A 25,462-nucleotide genomic window follows, 5' to 3' on the forward strand; every position below is an offset into this window, starting at 1 on the left:
ATTGCCGGAAGAAATATCAACAATCTCAGATATGCAGATGAGGCAGAAAGTGAGGAGGAATTAAAGAACCTTTTAATGAGGGTGAAAGAGGAGAGCGCAAAATATGGTCTGAAGCTCAACATCAAAAAATCCAAACAACTAAGATCATGGCCACTGGTCCCATCACCTCCTGGCAAATAAAAGGCTAAGAAATAGAGGCAATGAGAGATTTTACTTTCTTGGGCTTCATGATCACTGCAGATGGTGACAGCAGTCATGAAATTAAAAGACGCTTGCTTCTTGGGAGAAAAGCAATGACAAACCTAGACAGCATCTTAAAAAGCAGAGACATCACCTTGCCACAAAGGTCCGTATAGTAAAAGCTATGGTTTTCCCAGTAGTGATGTACGGAAGTGAGAGCTGGACCATCAAGAAGGCTGATCGCCGAAGAATTGATGCTTTTGAGTTATGATGCTGGAGGAGACTCTTGAGAGTACCATGTACCGCAAGAAGATCAAACCTATCCATTCTTAAGGAAATCAGCTCACTGAGCGCTCACTGGGAGGACAGATCCTGAAGCTGAGGCTCCAATACTTTGGCCACCTCATGAGAAGAGAAGACTCTGGAAAAGACCTGATGTTGGGAAAGATTGAGGGTACAAGGAGAAGGGGACGACAGAAGACGAGATGATTGGACAGTGTTCTTGAAGCTACCAACATGAGTTTGACCAAACTGCGGGAGGCAGTGGAAGACAGGAGTGCCTCACGTGCTCTGGTCCATGGGGTCATGAAGAGTCGGACATGACTAAACACCAACAATGTTTAATCTTATATCACCAAGAACAACTGAACTGTGGGCCTGGAGCATTGGTTCAGAATATAATACCTTTCATATGCAAACACAGATCAATCTATATTTAATCCTCGCTTATTTGAAGCAACAACAGTTCAGAGGACCAACATAACAGAGAACAAAGACTAGTTTAAAAGCAGAAGCCATGCAAGGAAGAGAAGAAGGAAGCAAAGAAACCCAATGCTCATACAGGCTCATTCACATAAACATTCACTAAATCATTTTAGGGTTATGACTGAACAGCCACTGTGGCTAATTATTCATATTCTAATTCTCAGCAGTTTGGCACATATTCAGGTAGTAGAAGAGTGTATCTATGCTTATTTAGGCAAAAATTGTGTTTCCTCCCAAAATACAGCCTCTATGTCTTTCCAGGGATGAGCAGGTAATAAGTGTTTAGTGCTTTCTAATGAGTCAACATCATCATAATTACTTTCCATTTCATTTCAAGTGTTAGACTGCTTCATTTCTTCTCATTAAAGAAAAGCCACTCTGAAAACATTCACAGAACTATGCTATAAGAAAATTATTTTTCAATTTGTTTTCAGAAGCAAGAATGTACTCTTCTTCTATTTTAAACAGCCATAACCATTGACAAATTAGTGAGAGTTAATGTGTATATTAGTGAATGTTGCACTTAGCATTTATATAGAGAATGTCAAGCATTTCAAGCACTTCACAGAAATTAGCATTTTCAACAGCCTTGTAAGGTAGGTCAGCATTCTTATTCTCATACTATACATGGGATGTCTAAGTTGAACCTCTAAGGGAGTAAAAACTATGGCAAAGGGAAAATTTGAACAGAGGATCTTATCTGCCTCAGATCTCACACTTTGAACCACTTTGCGCTCCCCCCCCCCTCTCTCTATATACATACACACACACACACACACACATATATATATATATATATATATATATATATATATATATATATATATATAAAACGTACACTGCATAATTCATACAGTAAACATTGCATTTCTCCCATAGTTATAGTTTGCATATCTGCTGGAGACTTTCTCTCTCCTGAAATATTTTTTTTAATTAACATAGTTAAAATGTTACTAGATAATTAAAAAGTCACTCTCTCCACCTAACCTGCATCATTGGTAAGAGTTGTTCCCCCCCCCCTCACAAACCTTACTCTACAAAGCATTATAAAACTGAGTAATAGAATTCATAAAACTTTGGAAAAAACCTTTTGCAGGTAAGCTTTATGCACATGGAAAGGAGATAAAAGAACCATTTTTCCCTTCAAAGAACAGTTTCTTTTAATCTTCATATACAGAATAAAAACTTCATTTTAATTAATTAAATTAATTTATCTATTGTATTTCAGCCAAAAACTTTCTTTTCTGCCTGGAGTTTGGCTTTTAACGTGGAGGGTTTTTATGTATGTATGACCTCTTTTGCTGGAGCAGGAGTTGCTAAACGTGTCCTCTTTTGTTTAGACATATTTGTGTTTACTGTGATTGATTGGTCTGTCTGTAAGTCACTTTGAACTTTAGAAGTAAAGCAACTAATAAATAACAATAATTTATAAATAACAACAATTTATCCAGCACAAAATGGAAAAGGGAACTAACATACAGGTAAACAAAACAAAACAAGCTCATCAAAACAAACGTATGCCTTCCTGGTACCCTCTACAGCCTGAATAAGCTATTTCATAACGTAGACTTCAGTTCTTGAATTCTTATTATTTTAACAGGAGAAATATTCAATCCACATGTGATTTCTTAAACTGTCATATTCATGATTAACAGTATCTCTACACAATGGTCCAAAACTATTTTAACTACCATGGCTTCCCCAAAGAACACTAGGAAATATATTTTTTCAAGAACAGCAAATACTGTTGGATATCTTTTATACAGAACTACAGTTCCAAGCTATGTTGGGAATTTGACAGCAAATGAGTTTTTATACTGATGTTATAAAATATAGACATGCCTTACATGCTTCCCATAACTTGTAGCTTCCCATAACTTCTACCACGACAGATATCAACTTAAATTGTTCTGCCACAATTTCATTTTCATGACCCATACCCATTATGTAATCAATAAAGCTTCATTACAACCTCAAGCATGCTGCAATGAAAATTGGCTTCTCTACTCTGTTTGGATTACTGTTAATTGCTTTCTCCTCTGGCAAAACAAGACATAGCTCTATAATTTACCTTGTTTTGTTTAGGTACTACATCGGTCACTTAAACCCATGAGGCTTTTACCTTTTCAGTTCATTATGGATCACCAGCTTCCTCTAAATAGTGGTTTTCTATACAGCAGCTATTTATGGTAATGGGCTTTTAATGCCCATGTGTTTGTCATGCATTGCATATGCACAATTACATTAGTAAACAAAAAAAGGGTATCAAGTTCAGATGAAGTTTTTATTTTGGGCTGACACTGGGCAGAATGCAGTAAGGAGCCACAACAAATGAGAAGCAGTCAGAGGGAAAGAACCCATCAAAAAGGTGGGAGAAGCAGCTCTTTCAGGTCTATGCAGAGTCCATGGTGCCTCGGTAGAGCTGGCTCCATCCCTATTGGGGATTTAGAAAGAAATACTATACAAATTTAGATGTTCTAATTTCTGCTAAGCGAAGAATAAGCACTCTGTGTTCCTTATTCTCTTGATCTACTTTTTGCCTGTTACAAATAAAGGTCAGTGATCCTGTCTCAGGGCACTGTAAGTGCTTTATAAAGCATTTTGCTTTTGCATTGCTTTATAGACGCTCTCTCCAGAGAGGAGCAAATATTCTCACTTACACATATTCTCCACTCTAGAGAAAGCGATTAGAGTAAGATTTCTGTAGAAGAGGGATGAGGAAGCTATGGCCACACCAAATGCCTGCTAAGCTTGAATGCTGTCTCCAGCTGTGTGATTAATGCAGAAGTAAGTTTCAGTTGCCAACTTCTGTATGTGGAACATAGTGTGGTGTATTGGGGATGATATTCAGTGTTGGGAAACCTGCTTTGCTTGCAAAAGGTCACAAGTTCAATCCTTAGCATCTTCAGGTAAGGCTGGGAAACACCCCTACCTCAAAACTCTGGAGAGCAGCTGCCAGTTGGTGTAGATAAAACTTAGATTGGCCAATCATGTTGGTATAAACTAGCTCCCTATATTTCATGTTCATTTTTGCCTCTGGAAACAAAATGTCATGGACTAGTCCTGGCAAAATGGTGCTGGGGGTGGGAGTGAGTATTTAACCCCTTGTCCTCTGGGTTTCTGGGGGTTTCCTGTTGTTATCCTATCTCTCACAGCTGTAATAAACCTACCATTAAAATTATGGACTGGTCATTTCTTCGTCAGAGGGCAAATGGGCAAATTTAGCAGGGGATCAAATACTTTCCCCCTCACTGTATGGCTTGATTTTAGATACAAAGGCAGTAAAATTTCAATCCTTAAGTGCCTGGTTGCTTGGTCAAGCTACTAATGAACAGTCAGTCTTGAAAGGTTAATGAGGCTAGAGATTCAACAGCTGAGATCAGTACAGATCTCTAAGCTCATTAGACCAATATCACTTGATAGTATCAACATCCTATTGCTTTGCTATATGGTAGGTAGAAAAACAATAATTTATACCTACTTATAATATCTGCATTTGCCCACAAGACTGGTTAGGGGTACTGGTTAGAAGAGGAACTCTCCAGAAGATTATCAGTACTTTACACAATAACTTTTAAAATTGGGGTGGCTAACCTTTTTTGGTACAAGGACAACACTGATGGCTTGTGGTGTGTGTGACCAATATTTGCTTGTACACAGGGGCATACTTAGGCTGGCCTGTCAAAGATGCAGTCCAGAGAGGTACAAAAATCAAACCTCTCCACTTTGCCTCAGATGGGTATGAGCTTGCTCCCTGGGCCACTCCTCTGCTGCTCTGGACAGCTGGGCAAAGTATGCAGGCTCCTCTGGGTGCCTTGGCAGTAAAATTCTGCCACTGGTGCAGGTCATTACAACAGCCCTGCAGGGCCCCCTCCCCAGTCGGCCAGCAGCACTATTAGAAACGTGAGCAGAGTGCCCAGCAGGGCACAGAGGGAAGAAAGACAGAAAGCTGGAGAGTGCTAAGGGCACAAGGGACAGTGGGGATTTGGATACATCGCCTAGCTAAGAGCATAAGAGGCGGGCAGGGGGGTGCCGATACAGCTCTTCCTGAGAGCACAAGGAAGCCTAGGTATGCATTTGCATGCAAACTGCACATACAGGAACACGGATCTGTCACACACATGCACTCACACATACTATCAGCATTTCCAGACCTCTCCACTGCAGCCACTGAGATGGCTTTACACTTACGTTTCCATGAAAAATAAAAGGCAGCATTTCTTCTCACCCCATGCTCTTAGCTCAGGGGTAGAAATGATACATTTTAGTCTTAAAAAAAAGGCAGAAGAACTTTGTTTCCAATCTTAGCATAGAATTGCCTAGTTCAAAGTTCAGAGGAGAAAAGACCATTCTGTCTGCTCTTTAGGGAGGCTCCATAAAAGAGTAGGTAGAAAGCTTTATCTCCTGATCAGATTGGGAAATACAGCTGCAGGGCCTGTTGTGTCCTTTCCTATGGCTTGGTGGGCCAAATGCAGGTCACAGGTTAGCCACCCTTGTGCTAAAACTATGTCCAGATGGGAGGCCTATTCACTAAATGTCCACTCCTATACCCACCCACCTAAATTTCTATCATTAAAAAGCTGAAAACTTATTAAGTTTACTATTATGCTAACATTGCCATTTATTTTGCCCTACTGTAGTATGGGCAAACAGATTTTATACATTCAAAAACCTGGAAAATCCATTTGAGAAGAGCTGATAGGAAAAAATAAAGAAAGAGAATATGTGTGCTATGCATAATAACTGTACCATACCAGCTTCAGCTTTCCTAAAACTATTGTTTTCTCCAGATTTAAAGAGGGCTTCATCCATCAGCTACATTTAACAATCCTTAAGGTCGTGTTGGGGAACCTGTGGGACTAGGACTCCCATCATTCCTGACCATTAGCAATGATGATTGGGGCTGCTGGGAATCAGAGAGTAACAACATCTAGAATGACCACAGGTTCTCATTTCCTGCCTTCAGAGTCTTCCTATTCCACCTAAAGGTATTAAATTATTCAGCAATTCTAAGTTTATTCTTATGTGAAGATGACTCACCAATCAATGCTGTTCTGCAGGATAACTTTGTTTACTTTTAAATTCAAATTCATTTATCACAGACTGTACTTTTACAGTCCATTACAATTAAACTCCAAATTTACACACACGCATGTGTGCAGTGGGTTCTGGCCCAGAAACATTAAATCACTATAAAAAAAATTAAGTCTTATTATTCAACTGCATTTTTCTGGCAATTTACCCTGTAATTCCAAGATGGTGAAAATGGTATGGTTCCCCACCACCACCACCACTTTTCCTTTTCATTAATCAACAATATTTTAGGGATGAACCATTCTTCCTGGATAATGGAGATTTAAAATGTCCCCAAACAGTGTGGGCTACATCAAGGAATTCCTGTCCTTACTCTGCCAAGGCAATTCTCCTGACCTAGAATTTGTGGTAACAAATCAAAGGCATACTGGCATCATGTAGTGAAAGAATCCAGCGTGGCAGCATCTTTTTTCAAGATACAGCAGCAATCCTGGTGCAAATCAGGAATCACTCCTATGAAGTCACCATTTCTTTAAACACTCCCTATTTGTAGCTATGATTCTCTTACCTTATCTGTGTTAATTGTGCAATGCATCAATATGATGGACTCATTTGGGACTTAATTTTCCTCTTTATTATTCTTCCCAAATAAAGGACAATGAAAGATGAACAAATGGGAGGGACTCAGATTTGCGATAGTAAAATTAGTGATTTAAGAAAAATGTTTCTGCGCAATTTAATTATTGCCCTCTGATTCAAAGTTCTTTTATCTGGTTTCAAATACAGCTAGAGTACATGCCTCATTCGCTGTACAATAAAACTATAATATAGAGCTCCTGACAGATTCCATCTATCTATTTAGGTGGTACTACTGCTGAAAAATATCAGCTAAAATACGTAATTCAAGCAGTATTCTGGCACTGAAGTATCAGCTAATCAGTCTTTAAGGCTATGATGCTCAAAATCTTGAAGAATGAGCAAACATCTCTTTATCAAAAGAGAATGAATTATCACTGTGGTTTTGGTAAGTCACAGGAACTTGGCTTATCTCAGAAGACTGGTTATTATTAATAGGCAGTTCCTAAAGCTCCTTAGCTCTATATGGTCTCTGCCTGAATTTAATGAAGACAGGTCAGATATTTTTCACACTTCTTTTCACCCACAGCATCTCTAACAGGATTTCTATGTATTTGGTAGTTAATTATATCAGGGACCACACCAAGCACACTAATCCTTCTGTCTCTTTAAGCAGTTAGACATGCTTGATCAAGGTATTTTTCATTTATACAGCTCCCAGCAATGCCATCAACATTGTCAAACTTACAAAATAGCCAGATTTAGCTAATTAAGCAATGGCTGAAGCCCAATTCAAACCACTGTAAGTCTGAAATAGGTCCATTTTGAGCCTAACACTGATTGCGTACCTTATTATTTATTAATTTACATATCACATATATAACAAAATGGCTTCTGAGCAATTTACAACTACAAAATCAATCCATAATTCAAATGCACAATAATATGAAAACTTCCTTATAAGAGCTGGCATCATTACATCCTGTAGGTCTAGAAGCATATCTACATAGATTATGTATGACAAGAGGTACTGTTGTTACAAGTAACCATGCCACCTGTCCATCCACATTACTCTTACTCAAACGTATTTAGGGAGTAATGCTAGATACTACCCAACAGTGGCAACCATGACAATTTTTATATAAAGCTTTTCGTACCAGAAAAATCTATGCTTCAGTTTAATGAAATGTGCCCTTTAAAATGATTAAATAAACTCTGGAAACAGTTTATTTAAGAAATCACCAAATACATAAAATAATTAATGGAAGTAAATAATTATTTTATGTATCTGGTGATTTCTTGAATTTCTTTGGGATTTAAACACTCTCAAGTATTTCAAATCTAAACCTTTTGGCAAAATCAAAAACTGGAAGAGGATTTCATTTCAGAACTAGAATTCCACTCTTCCACCTACCCTCAGATTAAATTTAACCAATATTTTGAAATATGTAAATTAACTAAGATGATGTAACATGGCAGTTTCTGAAAACCCACTATCCGAAGTCATGCATGCATGTTTGTATGAAACAGGGCATCAGGAAAGGATCCTCCATAAGCAAATGCCACCCTCCCAATAACTACAGCTACGGCACTAGCTAAAGTATGCAGTGATAATTCTATGGCAGAGCTTTCCAAACGTTTCATGTTGGTGACACACTTTTTAGACATACATGATTTCGTGACACGCTAATTCAGTTTTACTAGCCAACCAGAGGCTAGACTAACACCTTTCCAGCCCTGGGAGGAGTGTGGGAAATGTTCACACAATACACCTACACACTGCAGCCAACACACTAAAATGTCCTGCGCACAGTTTGAAAAGCTCTATTCTACGGTATCTTCTATCTGAATTCTCTTTAAACTGCTATTTTTGAGAGATGGCTTTCAAACTCCATTTTCAAAGCCTTTCACCTGAATATTCCTAACCACAGTTCATAGTGGTTAATTCTTAAAAAGATTATTGTCTCTCAATTTCTTTTTGCTTGCAGCAACCTATCAGCATTACTCTGTTCATCTTCTTTTGCTATAGACATGCTAATTTAAAGTGCTAAAGCTTGGTTCTGTTTCCTTTAATACAATATTCTGCGATGGAGAACATGAAAGGTGATTCAACAGTCAATTCTTTTAGTTGCTTATCTGTAATGAACTATAAAATGGACAGAAACTTTTTTTATAGAGCAAGAATAATATTTATATTAATGTGAAATAATTTACCTTTTGAGTATATTATGGCTCAGTATTTAAGTTATTCATTTTAGAAGACTGGTATAATACAAACAGAGGAACAAAGCAACCGCTTTGAAATTTTTCAAGACAGTTCCACTGATGTATCTTTGTTACAATGAAAATGTATAACCAGCAATACAAATTATTAAAACATACTTCAATCTTCATCTGCAGTATGTCACTTTACTACCTACAGGAGCGTATGTGTTAACACTGCAATAGCTGAAACACTAACATTTTTGACTAGTTTAAGTTCCTAAGAACCAAAACAATTCTATTCTATATGAAGCTAAAGAAAAATCTCAGCCTGTTTTCAGCACACAAGAACTGAACACTGCTTCAAACCTTTATTTCCTGCTCTTTTTTAAAAAAGCAGGCTTCGTTTACTTTGAGAGGCAACAAATTGCACAAAAGCAAGGAAAAATGTTTCAACTGTAGCACTTTGTGCCTGGTTTGCATTTAAACCAGCTTCATTTCTGAAGTGTGTTCTGGAAACACATTCTGAGGAAATTCATTGTTCTACTTTCATGTTTTATTGTGTTAAATCTCTCACTGAAATTATAACTCAATTTTGCACTATGTCTGAATATATAAGGAACTGTCAAATCTGCTCCCAGTGAAGGATTACAGCAGTTCTGCTGGTATGGGGCTCTAGTTTCAAATTGCTACCTCCACTACCAGTAGTTCTATTGTCTTCTGCATTGGGCTGTTTGTGTTCACTTTTCACCAAAATCCACCCTAGATCAAAGATGTCTATCAAGGAAAGAAATGGCAATAAGCAGCAAGCTCTATAGACAACTAGCTTTAACAGACATTACTACTAAGATTTAAACAATAAGCATTTTTACATTTAAGTCCTAATGTTTATTTATTTCTTAAGTATATATACCACCTTTCTGCCAAGACATGGAAAGCAGATTACTATTTTAACACTAAAATATATGAATGTTATAATATGAACAGTTGGTCAGGTGTTTGGTGGTGGAAGGGACAGTCCAGATGAAGTAGGCACTGATGTTGACTAGCTGCCTCCTTTGCTCTCTTTTTCCTTTCCCCAAGGCAGCTGTGATAATGTCATGGAATAATTGCCTTAAAAACCTGTTAAACAGTAATGTGATATATATTATCCTGATTGGGGGAAAGAACAGGATCCGGTCAGCAGGCCAGATTCTGAACTACCCAACCCCCTGCAGGACACTTTAATAGGTAAGCCAACTTCAGAAACAAAAACTCTTAAGTGTGCTTTCAAATCTTTTCCTTCCTTTCTTTGCCACTCAGCTTGAGTTCAGACTGTTGATGCAAAGAAAAATGTTCCTTTGCAACTTGGATTGAACTCAAGTCAGGCTGCAAAGGAAGATCCCTGTGGCCAATACCAGCAGGGTTTGCAATCAGTACAGATCGGATCAGCGTGGATGGCAATCTCTGCTTTCAGCAGGAAGAGGCTGCACTCCAGGGCTTCTGATCTGGAACCACACGGTTCTTAGCTTTCATGATGTAAGATAGTTAGGATATATATGTAAGAAAAATGCAAAAGGTGTGCACTCCCCCCCCCCCCTGCAGTAAGAAGCAAGAAGCAAGTACTGTATCCATTTTCACTGGATACGATGGTAACCAAGCCCAGCAAATGCTGAATACTGTATTCAGGCCCACATCACCCCCAACCCAAATATCACAATGAGAAGTAATTCATTACTGTCTGACAATAGAAATTACTATTTTTCAAACTATTGCACTTGCCATAATGAAGTTTTAATTTTGCTACTTAAGGCTGCATCTGAACTTTAAAAAAGCAGATTTGTTTAGGAAATCTGGAATAAAAAGTTGCATTTTAATGTAAGTTTACAGTATTGTTCCAATTTTGCATGCCAGAAATGCATTATACATATCAAAGAGACATTCAAGAGGCCAATACAAGTACAATAATTGCAAACAATATGCACATTTTCCCAAGTGTTATATTGTGGATCTGCAAGTGGTGACAGACTACAGTGGTACTCACCGGAACTTTATTTCCGATAATCTGCATGCAGTGATCAACGGAGAGCAGTAATAAGAGATAAATAAAAAAAGCAGAATTAGTAAGCTGAAGCATTTCACACAAGTAGCCAAGAGATTAGTAGTTAGTAACTGTTAATGATATTTAATGTTAAAACATAGAATATATTCACAGAGTCATTTCAACAAGCTGAAAAACAAAATACAAACTGAATTATAATTGTATACTTCCAGAACATTTTAATATGAAGAAATGGGCTTATTTGGCTAGGGATATGTTATTTATTAGTTCATGCATACACAAGAACTGAAAATGCTTATTTATTAGGCACACATTTAATACCTGCCATCAAAATTAAGCACACTCTTTTGAGTATCGTTTTATAAAAGTGGCATACTGCAGCAAATAACTTAATTTCCAGCAGTACTTTCATTATTTTCCACAAAAATACTGTATTGAGGAGATGCCTGTAATACCAGCATTTTAATTTGGACGGTACTTCACTTGAATTAAAGAAACCCATCTGAATGTTTAAGTGCTTAAATGTAACACATTGGAGTAATGTTTTTTCCAACATGAAATCTTATGTATTTCTCATCTCAAACTGGGAATTTGTTTTTAGAACTATCAGGGTTTGTGACAGGGGACAAGTTATTGCCCTACATCTCTCCTGCCCTGCATCACTGATGTCCAAGGACATGGGATTGATTGAAGAAAAATATGCAACCCGGAACTGGGACAAACTAGCACTAGACAGTAAATGAATAATTATCTAGCAGGCAGTTATATACAGCTCTTATGGCACATGCAGATGTATGTTCTACAACAATTATAGAAACATAGTGGCTCCTGTAAGTGGTCCCACCCCCAATTGCCACAAGTATGTCTGCAGGATGACCTTGCCCGAAATGGGTGGGTGGGTGTCAGTAACAGCTTTTCTAAACAAGTAAGTTGTCTCACTGCAATTTTTTTTAGGAAGTGGTCTAATTGTTGTAATCTTATGTAAACTGTTTTGTGAAGACCACCTGAAAAGCCATAGATAAATACCGTAAATAAATAAAAGTGCAACACAGTTGGCCACAACTGCTGGATAATAATAGAACAGTATTTTGCTATGTACTTAGGCATTCCAACAGTCAATGCAGACAACTGCTATTGCACCAACACTGAGAACTTCATGGTAGACCTGCCTGCTGCCTCATCAGAAAAGCACAAAGTCACATTACTACGTAGAGAGCATTTCTGAGTAAAGTAATATTTTTGATTTGCAGAAGGCACCAGTTTTCTCTTAAACCCTTGATATAAACCAGATTCCCACCTCACCCTATGTTTTAATGCCTTTCATTTCCTAAGAATGAGCCATAGTCAGGTAATAGAAGCAGTGTCAAAATCAGTATGTCTAAAGCAATGCCCAGTTCTCAAGCACCCACTCTAGTATTTTAACTGATTTAAATATTGAGTTATATTCTGAAAACACACCTAGAAACCTTATGGTGCACAGTGGGTAAAATTTATCCGAAAAATAAATTATAATTTATCCACTCCCTGTATCCCAAATTGTGCTAGCAGGCCAGTAATTTTGGGAATCAGATACCAGCATGGACACTCACCCACACACCCACAATTCAAATAATATTTTCTGCATATAATTGTAGCAATAGGACTGTTATCAACTTAATTCGTTCTGGAGGTCCGTTCTTAACCCAGAGCCATCCTTAACCTGAGGTGGCACTTTCACCAATGGGGCCTCCCACTGCCGCCGCACCACCGGCACACAGTTTCCATTCTTATCCTGGGGCAAAGTTCTCAACCCGAGGTACTACTTCCGGGTTAGTGGAGTTTGTAAACCGAAGTGTTTGCAACCCGAAGCGTTTGTAACCTGAGATACCACTGTACTGAATTGGCACATAACAGAGACAGGTAAGGGAGATAACAGATTAATCAGCATACTTTTTTAAAATAAAATCATGCAAACTGTCAAAGTCAGATAAGTGTTATCAGTAAGAGAAGAATGGCAACATGCTTCATATAAGGCTGGCTCAAAGTTTAAGGGTCACAGTTAACAGTAATCTGTGCCAGACAGCTGGGTTACCCAACTGGGATTGTAGAGGTTGATGGGCAATGGGATGACAGGTCTTTGAGAGTGGGCTATGTATCTCTTGCACCTTCCCCTCATGTTTTGAGATGTTTTGTTTCAACTTTGCATATATGTCATTTGGGTGTAATGCAAGGCTAAGTTCTGGTGAGACCCCTTGCTAGCCACATTTGTTTCCCAAAGGCATATAAATTAGTATATGCAAATTGCACTTCCACCCCAAGTTTTTTAAGTATGTAGCAACACGGGGTGGGGTGGGGGTGGCTATTTTAATTTCCACAACACCAAGTATGTAAACATAATTGTAAATAATTAAAATGGTGAGTGGTTCACAGATCCAATCATCCAGCAAGGATAGAGAGGGGGCATGTGTAAGAAACGGGGTGTCAACAGCTGCCCAAGGACCCCTGGTACCAACACCTGTCCTGGCTATCAAAGAAATGTTTTTGAATTCCTTAAGATCAGGGTGACAGTGGAAAATAATGGCAAGTTACTGTGCCTCACTGACACGTATTCATTTGTTTTTCAAACAGTACTCTGCTCAGTAAGATGCAGTTTGTGGACAACTTTACAGCTGAGATTTTGCTATAAACATTGCCCCCTCTAGCTACACTTTTCTTGGCCTGAAGTTGGCTGGCAGAGTTTGGTTTAGCACCAAGTTCTGAAAAATGTGTTTGGTATACTAACTATTCTTATGTACTACTAAAAAATGGTGTGTGCTTTCTCCCTTCTAAAGCAAAGTTGGCATTAAAGTTATTGTACAAAGCACTGCACTTGAAGAAACAGTTGTAGTTATTCATCCTCTGCCCACTCCCCTGCCCACCCCCCAGTCAGATAATGTACAGATTTCTTCCAGCTTTCTTTTCTCTCATCTGAAGAGCTGCTGCATATCAGAATGTTACTTATTAGACTTACATTTCAACCACGTGAAGCATATGCTAAGTTTTGACATAACTGGCAGGACATTAAAAATAAATAAATCTTAAAGCTGGCACACCAAGCTGCTTTACTAATACAGGACAAAAAGCCATGCTACAACCTCTGGAAAAAGTATACCTTTATTATTCAATGTTCAACATTAACTTTACGATCCTGAGATACATAACCATGCATAACTACCACATGTTTATCCTAATCTGGCATTTGACATGCAAGATGTATATTTTTAGGACCCACTCTATTCTTGTAATTTGTTTTAGAATGTTTTAATGTTGTATCTTAAATTGTTGTGACCTACTCAGAGCCTAGCAGTTGCTGAACTGCTATGAGCAGTTTCCAGTTACGAATGGCCCTCCAGAACAGATTAAGTATGTAACACGAGGTACCACTGTATTGTCAGTGCAATAGTATCCATTTGTAGTAAGGTTACTGGTTACTCAGTAACTAAATTACACTCAAACATAGAGCACAGGTACCCACTAAATTTGCAGTTGAACGGGCGAAATAAACTGTAGCATGGAAGACAGTAGCAGTAGATGATCAATTATTCACAGTGGAGCAGGTAAGGGGTCCTTACCCCTAGCCCAGCCCACCACCGCCACCAATTCCTCCTACAATCCTTAGTAATAATGGCTGCTTTGGATCTTTTTTTCACTCCCAAGGAGATGAAGAGATCACAGAATTTGGACTCTATGACTGAGCTGCCATCCACCCCAAACTGACTATTGTAAGAGAAGCTTTGGAGCATATGGGGGTGGGGACAAAAGCAGTGATTTGCAGGTGGCTACCAATAAGGGACGCGGGTGGCGCTGTGGGTTAAACCACAGAGCCTAGGGCTTGCGGATCAGAAGTCAGCAGTTCGAATCCCCATGACAGGGTGAACTCCCATTGCTTGGTCCCTGCTCCTGCCCACCTAGCAGTTTGAAAGCACATCAAAGTGCAAGTAGATAAATAGGTACCGCTCCGGCGGGAAGGTAAACAGCGTTTCCGTGCGCTGCTCTGGTTCACCAGAAGCGGCTTAGTCATTCTGGCCACATGACCCAGAAGCTATACGCCGGCTCCTAATGGTCAGGGGTCCCTTTACCTTTACCCTGGGACCTTAGGGTAAAGGGCAGGTACAAGTAAAATAAAGTGGATTCACTAAATTTATCCTGAAAAAACAATATGGTTGATTTACCATAAAAAAGGTTAGACTTTAAGGCCACTTAAGTGAACAAAGAAGGATTTTAATCAAGCCTCTCTAGTCCTGGTGTACCCATTATACCTCACTGGCTTATACACACTTAAGCTTGCTCAACATCCTTAGTTCCAATGTTCACCAGTGAGAGCAAGGAGTAAGGCTACACTGTATAGCTCACTTCTCATGCACTGTATAAGTGTCTCTAAAAACTGGGCATTATATAGTTGTACATGTAAAGGTTTATTCTGGATCAGGAACCCCAACCTTTCAGAGTTCTAGATCCTAGTGAAGTCCCATTCCCATAGTCCTTACTCTCATGTTGGTCAACACAAAGCAAATATTGCCCCAATTAGGATTTTACTGCTATGTAAAAATAAACTTGAATGGTTATATGAATTATTACAACAAAGTAGTATATTAATGCAAGGTTAGGAACACAGTTCTAATCATTATTTAAAGATGATGATCTTTCCCCATACAAATACATCCTAAAAAATAGCTTTAAACTCTTCACATTATTCTTACCAATAATACTTTTAAATCCTGATGAAGTTCAAGCAAAATATTTTCAGTCTATTATCCTATATTTTTGTTTTAATGAAGCTGTGAATTGCACAACTGAATTACATTGAGTAAGATGTAATGCCTTCAACTCAGATTTTTAAAGACACGTGTATGAAGCCCGTGTGTCCAATTAACAAAGTGGCTGCAATGTGTATTTTCACTCATAACAGCTGAGATCAACAAATAAAACAAATTATTTCAAATAAATTTAGTCATGTGCAGTTTAAGTTTGATTGTGTGTGCTGTTACACTGCCTCAACTTTGGAATTCTCTCCATTCTGCTCCACATTTATACACAAATTGGGCAAACACAAATATAATCTCATTTACTACTTCATTTTAATACATGATTATTCATGCACTGTTATCTGCATTTTGCACTCTGATTTAGTTATGTAGAATGATTATATTTCTGCCTTTAGGTATTTGAAAAATAGTACTGAATATGCAAGCTTGGGTTTCCCAAAGCACTTTACTATAAACAATAACTTGAATACAAAACTGGGAAAAGATTCATTGGAATTTCAAAGTAAAACCGTGCACATCATGTAATTCTACTGAAATAAGGCTAGTGGCAAATTTCACTTATCACTTGGAAACATATTTCTGCCCTTGGATACCCAGGCAAATTAGAAAGCATGCAGCTAGTATGTCTGGATAGTGCTACAATGTGCGACTTAAGTTGACATTCAGCAGCTTGTAAAGGAGTGCCACAAGAGCTGAAGGAACAAATGGATTAGACGTTAACTTCAGGTGGTTCTCGGCAACTGCTATGTATTGTCAATGTTTTCATTAAAAGAAAGCGAGGAAGTGATCAAGAGACATGCATGAAGACATGCATAAAATCTCTTTAACATTGGATTAAACCTAAAATCCTAAATAGTTTTACTCAAAAGCAATCTCTGTTCACTCACTTCTAAGTAACATTTAAGGATAAAGGTGTCTGTCGCATGTATGTTCAAAAATGTTTTAAATGGATACTGTGAAAATGATAAATTCATGCATCCTTTTATTTTCCTATTAAAAGAACAAGTTGGTAAACCACAGATGGAAATCTTCAGACCATCAGACCTCCTCATTTGGGCACCAAATCCAGTTCAGCTAAGCACCTGGCCTACATCACATACAACATCAGGTGTTCAGCAGGTAAAAACCTGGATCAGCCAAAGTGGTTTGCAGGCCCAATCAACAAGCTGTTCAGGGCACCTGCAAATATCTGCACAAAGGACTTCACATGACCCAACGGTCTCCTGCTTGTTGGGTCCTGAAAAGTCCCTTGCAGAACATTCTACAGTGGGGTCTTGCACAGCATTCAGCTGATTGCCGCAGAGAACTCTGACACTTTGCATGATTTCTCAACAAAATGTGTGGGCAAAAAAAGTTAGCTTAGGTAATGTCATTGTGATTAACAGGTGTGTGGCCTCAACTGCCTGTCATATTTGGTCCATGGGTGTGGGTGTGTGAAAACAATCTGGTCCACTGTAGCTCCGCCAGCTCTGAGGAAGTCAACGGTCAGCGGGGAAATATACCTAGTGGGGGGAAATGCTTCCTTACTTGTCCATTAACGGAGAACTTCAGCATCATAAGACTTCACCTTTAAAAAAAATAAGAGTTCTTTGTATGCTCATTGAAAGTCAACATTCATTGAACATACAAATATGGTATTCTTATGAAGACACTTAAACTGTCCCACTTTCAGACTTGGAATGTGACACTGTGCCCATTTCAAAGCCTAGAAGAGCAGATTACCTAACAAACTATACATATTGTCCCATGAAAAGCAACGGGTTATTTCACGGGAAGGAAAGCTGCAAACTAGAATTCAACAACCTCAATCTAGGTCACTAAAGTGATGTTTTATTATTATCATCGTCATCAGGTGTTTATTATTTCCCATTACTTCTGCAATTAGAATCACTGGTTAGGTTTCAAAGAACCATTTATGTATGTATATGAGTGCAGGGATGTAGTTATTGTGTTGTTTGTTATGTTATTATGTTTGTGTTTTTATACTGTAAACTGCTGTGTGATTCTTGGATAAATGGTGTTAAATAAATTTAATTAATTAATAGTAACAACAATAATAATGCAAGCAAAAGTCATTTTTCACAGTAGTTCCTTGCTACATCAAATAATTTAGTGAAGCGGTCCTAATAGGCTGTATATGGGACTGCCCTTTGAATGAATCAATTTGAAAGCCAGAAACTACAGAAACTAGGACAGTCAGCCAGTACCAAAGAACATGGTTTGAAACTAGGATACTTTTACACCTTGTTTTCAAATTACTATCAGCATCTCCCACATTTGTGGCATTTACTGTGTAAGAGATACTGAGAAAAGCCCTAATGATTATTCTGGAGCAGTGGATTTAGGATACTTAATGGTTTACAGTAAAGACAGCATCATGTTTTAGATTACCAAGCAGTTGTGAAATATGTAATACATTCTAATTAAGGCTTTTATCCATCGTTGAAGGCATTTTAAAGGATTTTATGAAGAAAGCTTTGTAAGCACTCTAGGAAGGATAAACTAAAGCAGAAATCTGAAGATTTGAGTTGAAACTGCAGATGATGTTAAGAGTATTAGTCTGACCTATCTTTGAGGGTGGAAGACTTCCTACTTACAGATTTGGCAGTTGCAGAAATGTACTGGACAACCATCTCACGTTTTGTGGTCAAGTCCTTATTCCGTAAAGGAGCTTTTCGTTCTTCATTCAGGTTCATGTCTTCCTGTAAGTAAATAATCATAACGTTGCCAGGATTGGATTAATATTTCATAGTTTCAGTTAATCTTCATGAGTACAGATGCTAAGAATTGCTCTATGTTTAAAGAGAAAGGAGGGATGACTGGTTTACTCTAGACAGGCTATTTCACATCATCATCCTAAGCTATCTGTTTATATGAGCAACATTAATGCACAATTTCCAGCATGCTCATATACACACATGCTCAATGCTAAGCAACAGAATGCAACAAGTCCAGTAGTGCAGTTAACTGCCCAAGTAATAATTTGGGGTATAACTCTTCACTCAAGAGCTATTGGCCGAGTACACACATTTCAGTAAAACAAAGTAAACTATGTTTTAATGTGAGCATGCAGTGCCCTGGTGCACACAGCTGGAATTTTGGCCATTGCACTCCTCTCTTGGTGCACCTATGAGGAAACAGGTTAGAGTCTGGTTTGTTATGTGGAAACCCAAACTTATATTTAGTTTCTCAAAAAGACCACAAGTAGTAAGCAATTTTTAAAAAAATGACTTACCACTTGTGTGGAGAAAAAAGAAACCACAAGCCCAGGTTCAAATGCAGTAACAACCTTAATTCTGGTCTGTTTCCTCCCTGCCAACAAAGTATCAGGAGCAGAGAAGGTCCCATGGTTTCATCAGTGTGCATCAGCACATTCACATTAAAACACAGCTTATTTTAACTATTTTAAAATGTTTCATGTAAACCAGGCCATATACAAACATCCTTCCAGGATAACATTCCAGGTAAGGAAGCAAGCAATGACCTTAAGAAAGACACTGAGAATTGTCTCTCTATGATGACAATAGCTTTCCGCACCGTAATCTGCATATACTGTTCATTCATTAGGCATCTCCACCACACTACAACTCCTGGCCACTGATTTATCTCAGTAAAAAATTCGGGGTAACATCCCCATGGCAACTGAAACATGTCTTCCAGTCCTGTATTAAAATGTATGTTGGAATATTCACACACTAATCTATCTCCTTCTCATTCACTATTTAATTAGTGTCTGCATTGGTCTTGGAGCAAGGATTAACCGTTTTGCTCAGAAGCTCAATAACAGATTTTCGACAACTGATAACACAGAAGTCTAATTTTATGTATTGTTCACAATACAAACACATGCTTGTCAAGCAAAAAGCTTACCATCATTTTTTCAAACAAATCCATAACTTCTTTTTCTGATAAATTCATTGAACGTTCATCAAATAGTGGCTGAGCCACTGGCAATTCATTTATAGAAGCCTGGGAGTCAATGGGGTGCTGAATGAGAAGTTTCTCCTTTTTGACGCCCGATTTCCTAAAACTGGTTATTCTGTCACGCTGCAGAAAGAACACAAATACTTTCTATTAGGGATAACATATAAGAGAAAATCATTTACTTCCACTTTGCATGCTAAAATTAATAATCATGCTGAAGATAATTAAGCCATACAGCTACAATTCTGAGACTGTACTTCAGAGCTTTGTTTTGCCTAATCATGGGGTGTACTCCCCTTTAAAATGCAATATTTCTGCACAGAATATAATGTACAATTTGTCTATTTAAATCAGATGCAATTTTAGTCCAAATAATGTGGTGTGCATAGCATCACTTGCCTAGAAACAGGGCAATGTGTAGTCTTTTTAGTTCTGAGTCTCAAAATTCTCAACCAAGTTAGCTCAAAAAAAGCTCAGAATTTGGTTTAAGAAAAAGTGAAATCTAAATCTGTATAAGTCAGACAAGTTGAGAAAATATGCTCATTTTGTATAAAAGTATTTTGCTACTAATCAGGAAAATCTGGATCTGACTGGGATTTCAGAAGATATTAACCATCCTTTTTGAACCGTATTTCCCCCCCAGCCTTTAATGCTAGAAATCACCATGTAAGGATGAATTTCCAAAACTAAACTCTATGCTTTTGTTCACAGATTTGTAATGTATACAGTTCTATCTATATAGGTAAGCATTCAAAGTCTTCAGGTAATATCCAGTTCTCAACTGCAAACCAGAGGACGGCTGAACTGGATATATCCAAAATGGCAGAGCCATGGATTACTTAAAACAAAAAAAAAATCCTTCCAGTAGCACCTTAAAGACCAACTAAGTCAGTTCTTGGTATGAGCTTTCGTGTGCATGCACACGTGTGCATGCACACGAAAGCTCATACCAAGAACTGACTTAGTTGGTCTTTAAGGTGCTACTGGAAGGATTTTTTTTTGTTTTGACTATGGCAGACCAACATGGCTACCTATCTGTAAATGGATTACTTAATTATGTTCATGAGAGGCTTGGATCAAAACATTTTAAAAGTCACTCTAGGTTTAAGTACAGTCTCTTTTTTTAGGATTCATCAGACAAACAAGTTAGCTGTTATATTGCTTCAAGATCTTTTACAAGCATTAGCTGAAGGGAACGTTAAGCAGCACAGAATTGTCAGTAAAATGGTTTAGTAGATTTCTTCTCTGTGCAAGTACTGCATGCAAGCTTGCATATTCAACAGCCACTACGTCTCCTACTGGATGGTCTTACAGGAAGCATGGGACAAAGTTTTGCTTAAAATGAATTAACTGGATACAACCCAGTTATGTGAGAGATGGGTAATATTGGAGCTCTACAGGAAATGCTTTCCACCCTTGTTCTCCATGCACATAAAATGCAAAATTACAGTGATAGTCTATTTCTTCAAAGAATACAATAATTTGTAATATCCATTATAATGGATGTGTTCTTTATCATACTTTAATAACACTTATTAAGTATTCATTATAATGGACGTTACCTGTGGCAAATATATCATGAGTGATATAGACAGCAGGTGTTTGTGGCACATTTTGATAGGAGCTGTAGAGCTCATATACGAACAGAAAGTCTAAAGTGAGGCAAGACTACAGGCACCTTAGCAGGCTGTAAGTTAGATGCAAATACCACATCAAGGGATAGAGAGGTAAATGCTACCTCAAACTCTGGACTTGACTTGTAATGCACTTGCCAAAATGATTGCCCACCACTGCTCTAAAGTGTTACAGGGTGCCACATGTCATATTACTAATGAAAGAGACAGTATTCACATCTACATCTGAAAGTCTTTTAAAGCATCAGGGTTGAAAGGATTAAAATCAAGGAAGTATCAGGGGTAATAGTTATTTAAAACCAAATAGGCAAGAGATAGCTTTTCCAAAGTTTGTTCCCTTATAGCAAGAACAGTGAACCTATGGCCCTTCAGGTGTTGCTGGAGCACAACCCCCTTAATCCCTAGACACTGGTAATGCTGACTGAAGCTGATGGGAGTCAGAAGTCCAACATGTAAAGGGCAAACAGCTTCCTCAGTCTTTCCTTACATGGTGGAACACTTCACAATATTCATTTCCTACTGGTTATAATTACTCTTATGCAGCAGAAGCAGCATGCACTAGAAAGAAACACAAACCCAGCATGTAAGACTCTTACCATATCATCTGCCAAAGTTTTTATCTGAAGATTCTAGTTAATTTTTTTAAAAAAGAAGAAAAGAAAACAGTATATTACCCAACATACCTTTTGAAATTAACATGAAGTTCCCAAAGCTTATTTTTTACTTGCTTCTAAAGCTTTCATTATTTTCTCACAAAATGCTTCCATACCAGGTATAACGAATTTAAAGCCAGCACCACCAAATTTTATTTTGACTGTATGTTACTAGTATACCATACCATATCACTTCAACCTCATTTTGACATTACTGTATCATTGTCAAAAAAAAGAGAAATTGGGTGTTGGGTGTTAACAGAGAAAAATAAATAGCATCTAATACAACATTACATTGAACTGAACACACAGCAAAATATTTATACACAATACAGGACAGTCTTTGACTAAATAAATAAACTGCTTAGGCAGCACTGTGGTTCACACCTTTTTAGTCACCAAACAAAGCTTTGTTCAAAAAGTTTGAAGAAAACCTCTGAACTATATGATACTCTAAATATATTACAAGTGACAAAGACAAGGACAATTTTCTAGCCAGTCCTTGTTATAGGTTTGTCTAAGGAGCTTTCTGGCTGGGTTGGTTGACAGTGAGAAAGAAGATGATATTATGAGTTGTGTGAAGCTTTTCCTGTCCTCATCAGAAGGCTTTCATTTCCTGGTAAAACCTTATTTTATTGTTTGAAGAATGGCCCAGAGATTTGCCTTAAGAGAAAATCAGCTTGTGAGGCATGAACAGCATCTTACACACTTTACTTAGTACAGGACATACCAAATGTACAGTCCCTCAAAATATGATGTAGCACTCTTTATACTTATACTTCCAATGATTTATCACAGAAATAAAATGGCTCAAGGCAACTGTGGATCAAGTTATTGTTCCCTTATAGTGCTAATAGAAACACGGGCATTATCTTAATACAGCGGTAAAGGTAAAGGGACCCCTGACCATTAGGTCCAGTCATGGCCGACTCGGGGGTTGCGGTGCTCATCTCGCTTTATTGGCCGAGGGAGCCAGTGTACAGCTTCCGGGTCATGTGGCCAGCATGACTAAGCCGCTTCTGGTGAACCAGAGTACTTAATTCGTTCCGGAGGTCCGTTCTTAAGCTGATACTGTTCTTAACCTGAAACACCACTTTAGCTAATGCGGGCTCCCACTGCTGCCGCGCCACCAGAGCATGATTTCTATTCTCATCCTGAAGCAAAGTTCTTAACCCGAGGTACTATTTCTGGGTTAGCGGAGTCTGTAATCTGAAGCGTATGTAACCTGAAGCGTATGTAACCCAAGGTACCACTACATAATAATAAATTTTATTTATACCCCGCCCTCCCCAGCCAACACCCGGCTCAGGGCAGCTAGCACCCGATATAAAAACAAATTGATTGAGATACAACTTAAAAAACAAGATTAAAATACAACATTAAAACGCAGCCTCATTTCAATGGAAACTCAAATAAAAAACTTTTGGGGGGATGAAAACGTCAAGTCTTCACCAAGGCTAACTATCCAAACTGGTCCTACATGGGCCAGAAAAAAGCCAGGGAAGTCCCCAAATAGGAATTCCATCACAGGAGGAAAAAGGAAAAAAGAAAGAAAAAAGGGGAGGGAATCAAGTTGATTCCAAGCCAAAGGCCAGGCGGAACAACTCTGTCTTACAAGCCCTGCGGAAAGAAATCAGATCCTGCAGGGCCCTGGTCTCATGAGACAGAGCATTTCACCAGGCCGGAGCCAGAGTTAAAAAGGCCCTGGCTCTGGTTGAGGCTAATCTGACTTCTTTAGGGCCTGGGACCACTAGGGTGTTGTTATTTATGGACCTTGAGGCTCTCCGTGGGGCATACCAGGAGAGGCGGTCCCGTAGGTACGAGGGTCCTAGGCCGTGAAGGGCTTTAAAGGTCAAAACCAGCACCTTAAATCTGACCCTGTACTCCACCGGGAGCCAGTGCAGCTGGAAAAGCACTGGGTGAATAAGCTCCCATGGCAGAGACCCCGTGAGGAGCCTCGCTGCAGCATTCTGCACCCACTGGAGTTTCTGGGACAGCTTCAAGGCCAGAATTACAGTAGTCAAGCCTGGAGGTGACCTTCGCATGGATCACTGTGGCCAGGTTGGGGCAGGAAAGGTAAGGGACCTTTTTTTTTTTACAGCGTTATTCTGGATAAAACTTATTGGCCTTTTGGCTAACATCAAGTGTAATATACTAGGTTTATTATATGAGGTACTTGAGTTCACTTAGTGTTGTTTTACTTGGTTCTCTCACTCTTACAGACACACTAAAGTATATAAGAATTGACACATTTTGGAATTAGATTCTTCTCTCCCACATAGCCCTGAACTCAAAATTCATTACATACACATAAACTCAACACTACTTTTTCATATAACAGTTTAGATCTAACTATGGAACTCATGCTGTATTCTAATTATCCTAAGTGTACTCACCAATAGACACATTTCACTAAATTTTGCCTGTTACTGCCAAGTAAATTATGTTGGAGATGTTGTTCATTTAAGCAACTGGTTTTAATGTGCTTTATACACTAATTTAAAGTGTAAAAATATTGATACTTCACTTTTAGGTCTATTGCAAACAAGGACCAAAGCTATTACAACTTGTGTTTCCTTATTTTTAACAATGACCAAATAACTTATCCAATGGCAAAACAAGTCTTTAGTGTTCAATCAATGATACCATGTGAAAGTATACATGTCAAGCTGTTACCAGTCAATTATTGCAGTTAGTGTCCCTGAAGTATATCTTTTACTGATGTTTAGCTCCATTAACAGTCTGAACTCTAATCTTCCTGTAATGGCAGAATTGATATGAGGAACTTGGGACTAAAATTCATCTTACTGACAAGACTACAAAGTTTCTGAAAAACGTATGATCCCAAACTATTCAGAAAACTGAATATTTATATGGGCAGGAATACTTTGCCTATTGTAATTCATTTCTCTAAGGCAGCCAGTCCCAACCTTGGGTCCCCAGATGTTGTTGGACTACAACTCACATCATTCCTGACCACTGGCCCTTCTACCTAGGGATGATGAGAAAGGCTGCTATAAAGAGTACATCCTTAATAACCAAAAAGCAACTGCATTATTTCAACACTGTCCAGTTTGAAAAAAAACTCTAAAAACAGCCACACAAAAATCACCTGCACCCCAATTTTGGCATATTTTTATTGAAACTTTTCATCATACAATACACTGGTACCTCCGGTTGCACACGGGATCCATTCTGGAGCTCCAGTCGGATCCCGAAGTGTGCATATCCGGAGGTGCCGCTTCTGCACATGTGTGCAGTGCGCTTCTACACATCACGAAACCCAGAAAAATACTTTCTGGTTTGCTGCGCACATATCCCAAAGGATACGGAACTGGAGGTGAACATAAGTAGAGGTACCACTGTACAAATAAAAGAAAACTACTAAAAATAAAAAAGGAAAGGAAAGGAAAAGAGAAAGAAAAATACAAAGCCCTCTCTCAAAAGTAGATCTTAACCCTTGTCTCACACTGAAGAGGGTGGATCCTCCCAGCTCTCACCTGGGAGCTTCCGTTTCTTCTCCCAGCCTCTTATCCTGGAAGATATTCCCTTCTCTGCGTCTCACACAGTGCTTTTCACAAGCCAGCCATCCCCTTCATACCCACACCCCAATTTTGAACTCTCTGGTGGATGCAGAGGAGAAAAGGAAGACTATGTTCAAGTTTACAT

General features: G+C 38.5%; 1 protein-coding gene across 1 annotated transcript in view; it reads right to left on the reverse strand.

Annotated features, from left to right (window-relative positions):
* Positions 1–25,462, reverse strand: part of DIAPH2 (diaphanous related formin 2) — a 340,556-nt gene that overhangs the window by 299,423 nt on the left and 15,671 nt on the right. The window contains exons 2-5 of the mRNA XM_083722729.1: positions 21,737–21,769; positions 19,453–19,629; positions 18,180–18,284; positions 10,781–10,801 (exon numbers count right to left, since the gene is read on the reverse strand). Of these exons, the coding sequence (XP_083578855.1) occupies positions 10,781–10,801; positions 18,180–18,284; positions 19,453–19,629; positions 21,737–21,769 (336 nt within the window). The remainder of the gene's footprint in view (positions 1–10,780; positions 10,802–18,179; positions 18,285–19,452; positions 19,630–21,736; positions 21,770–25,462) is intronic.

The sequence above is a fragment of the Podarcis gaigeae genome, assembly GCF_964106915.1.
Source record: "Podarcis gaigeae genome assembly, chromosome: Z".
Classification (NCBI taxonomy): Eukaryota; Metazoa; Chordata; class Lepidosauria; order Squamata; family Lacertidae; genus Podarcis; species Podarcis gaigeae.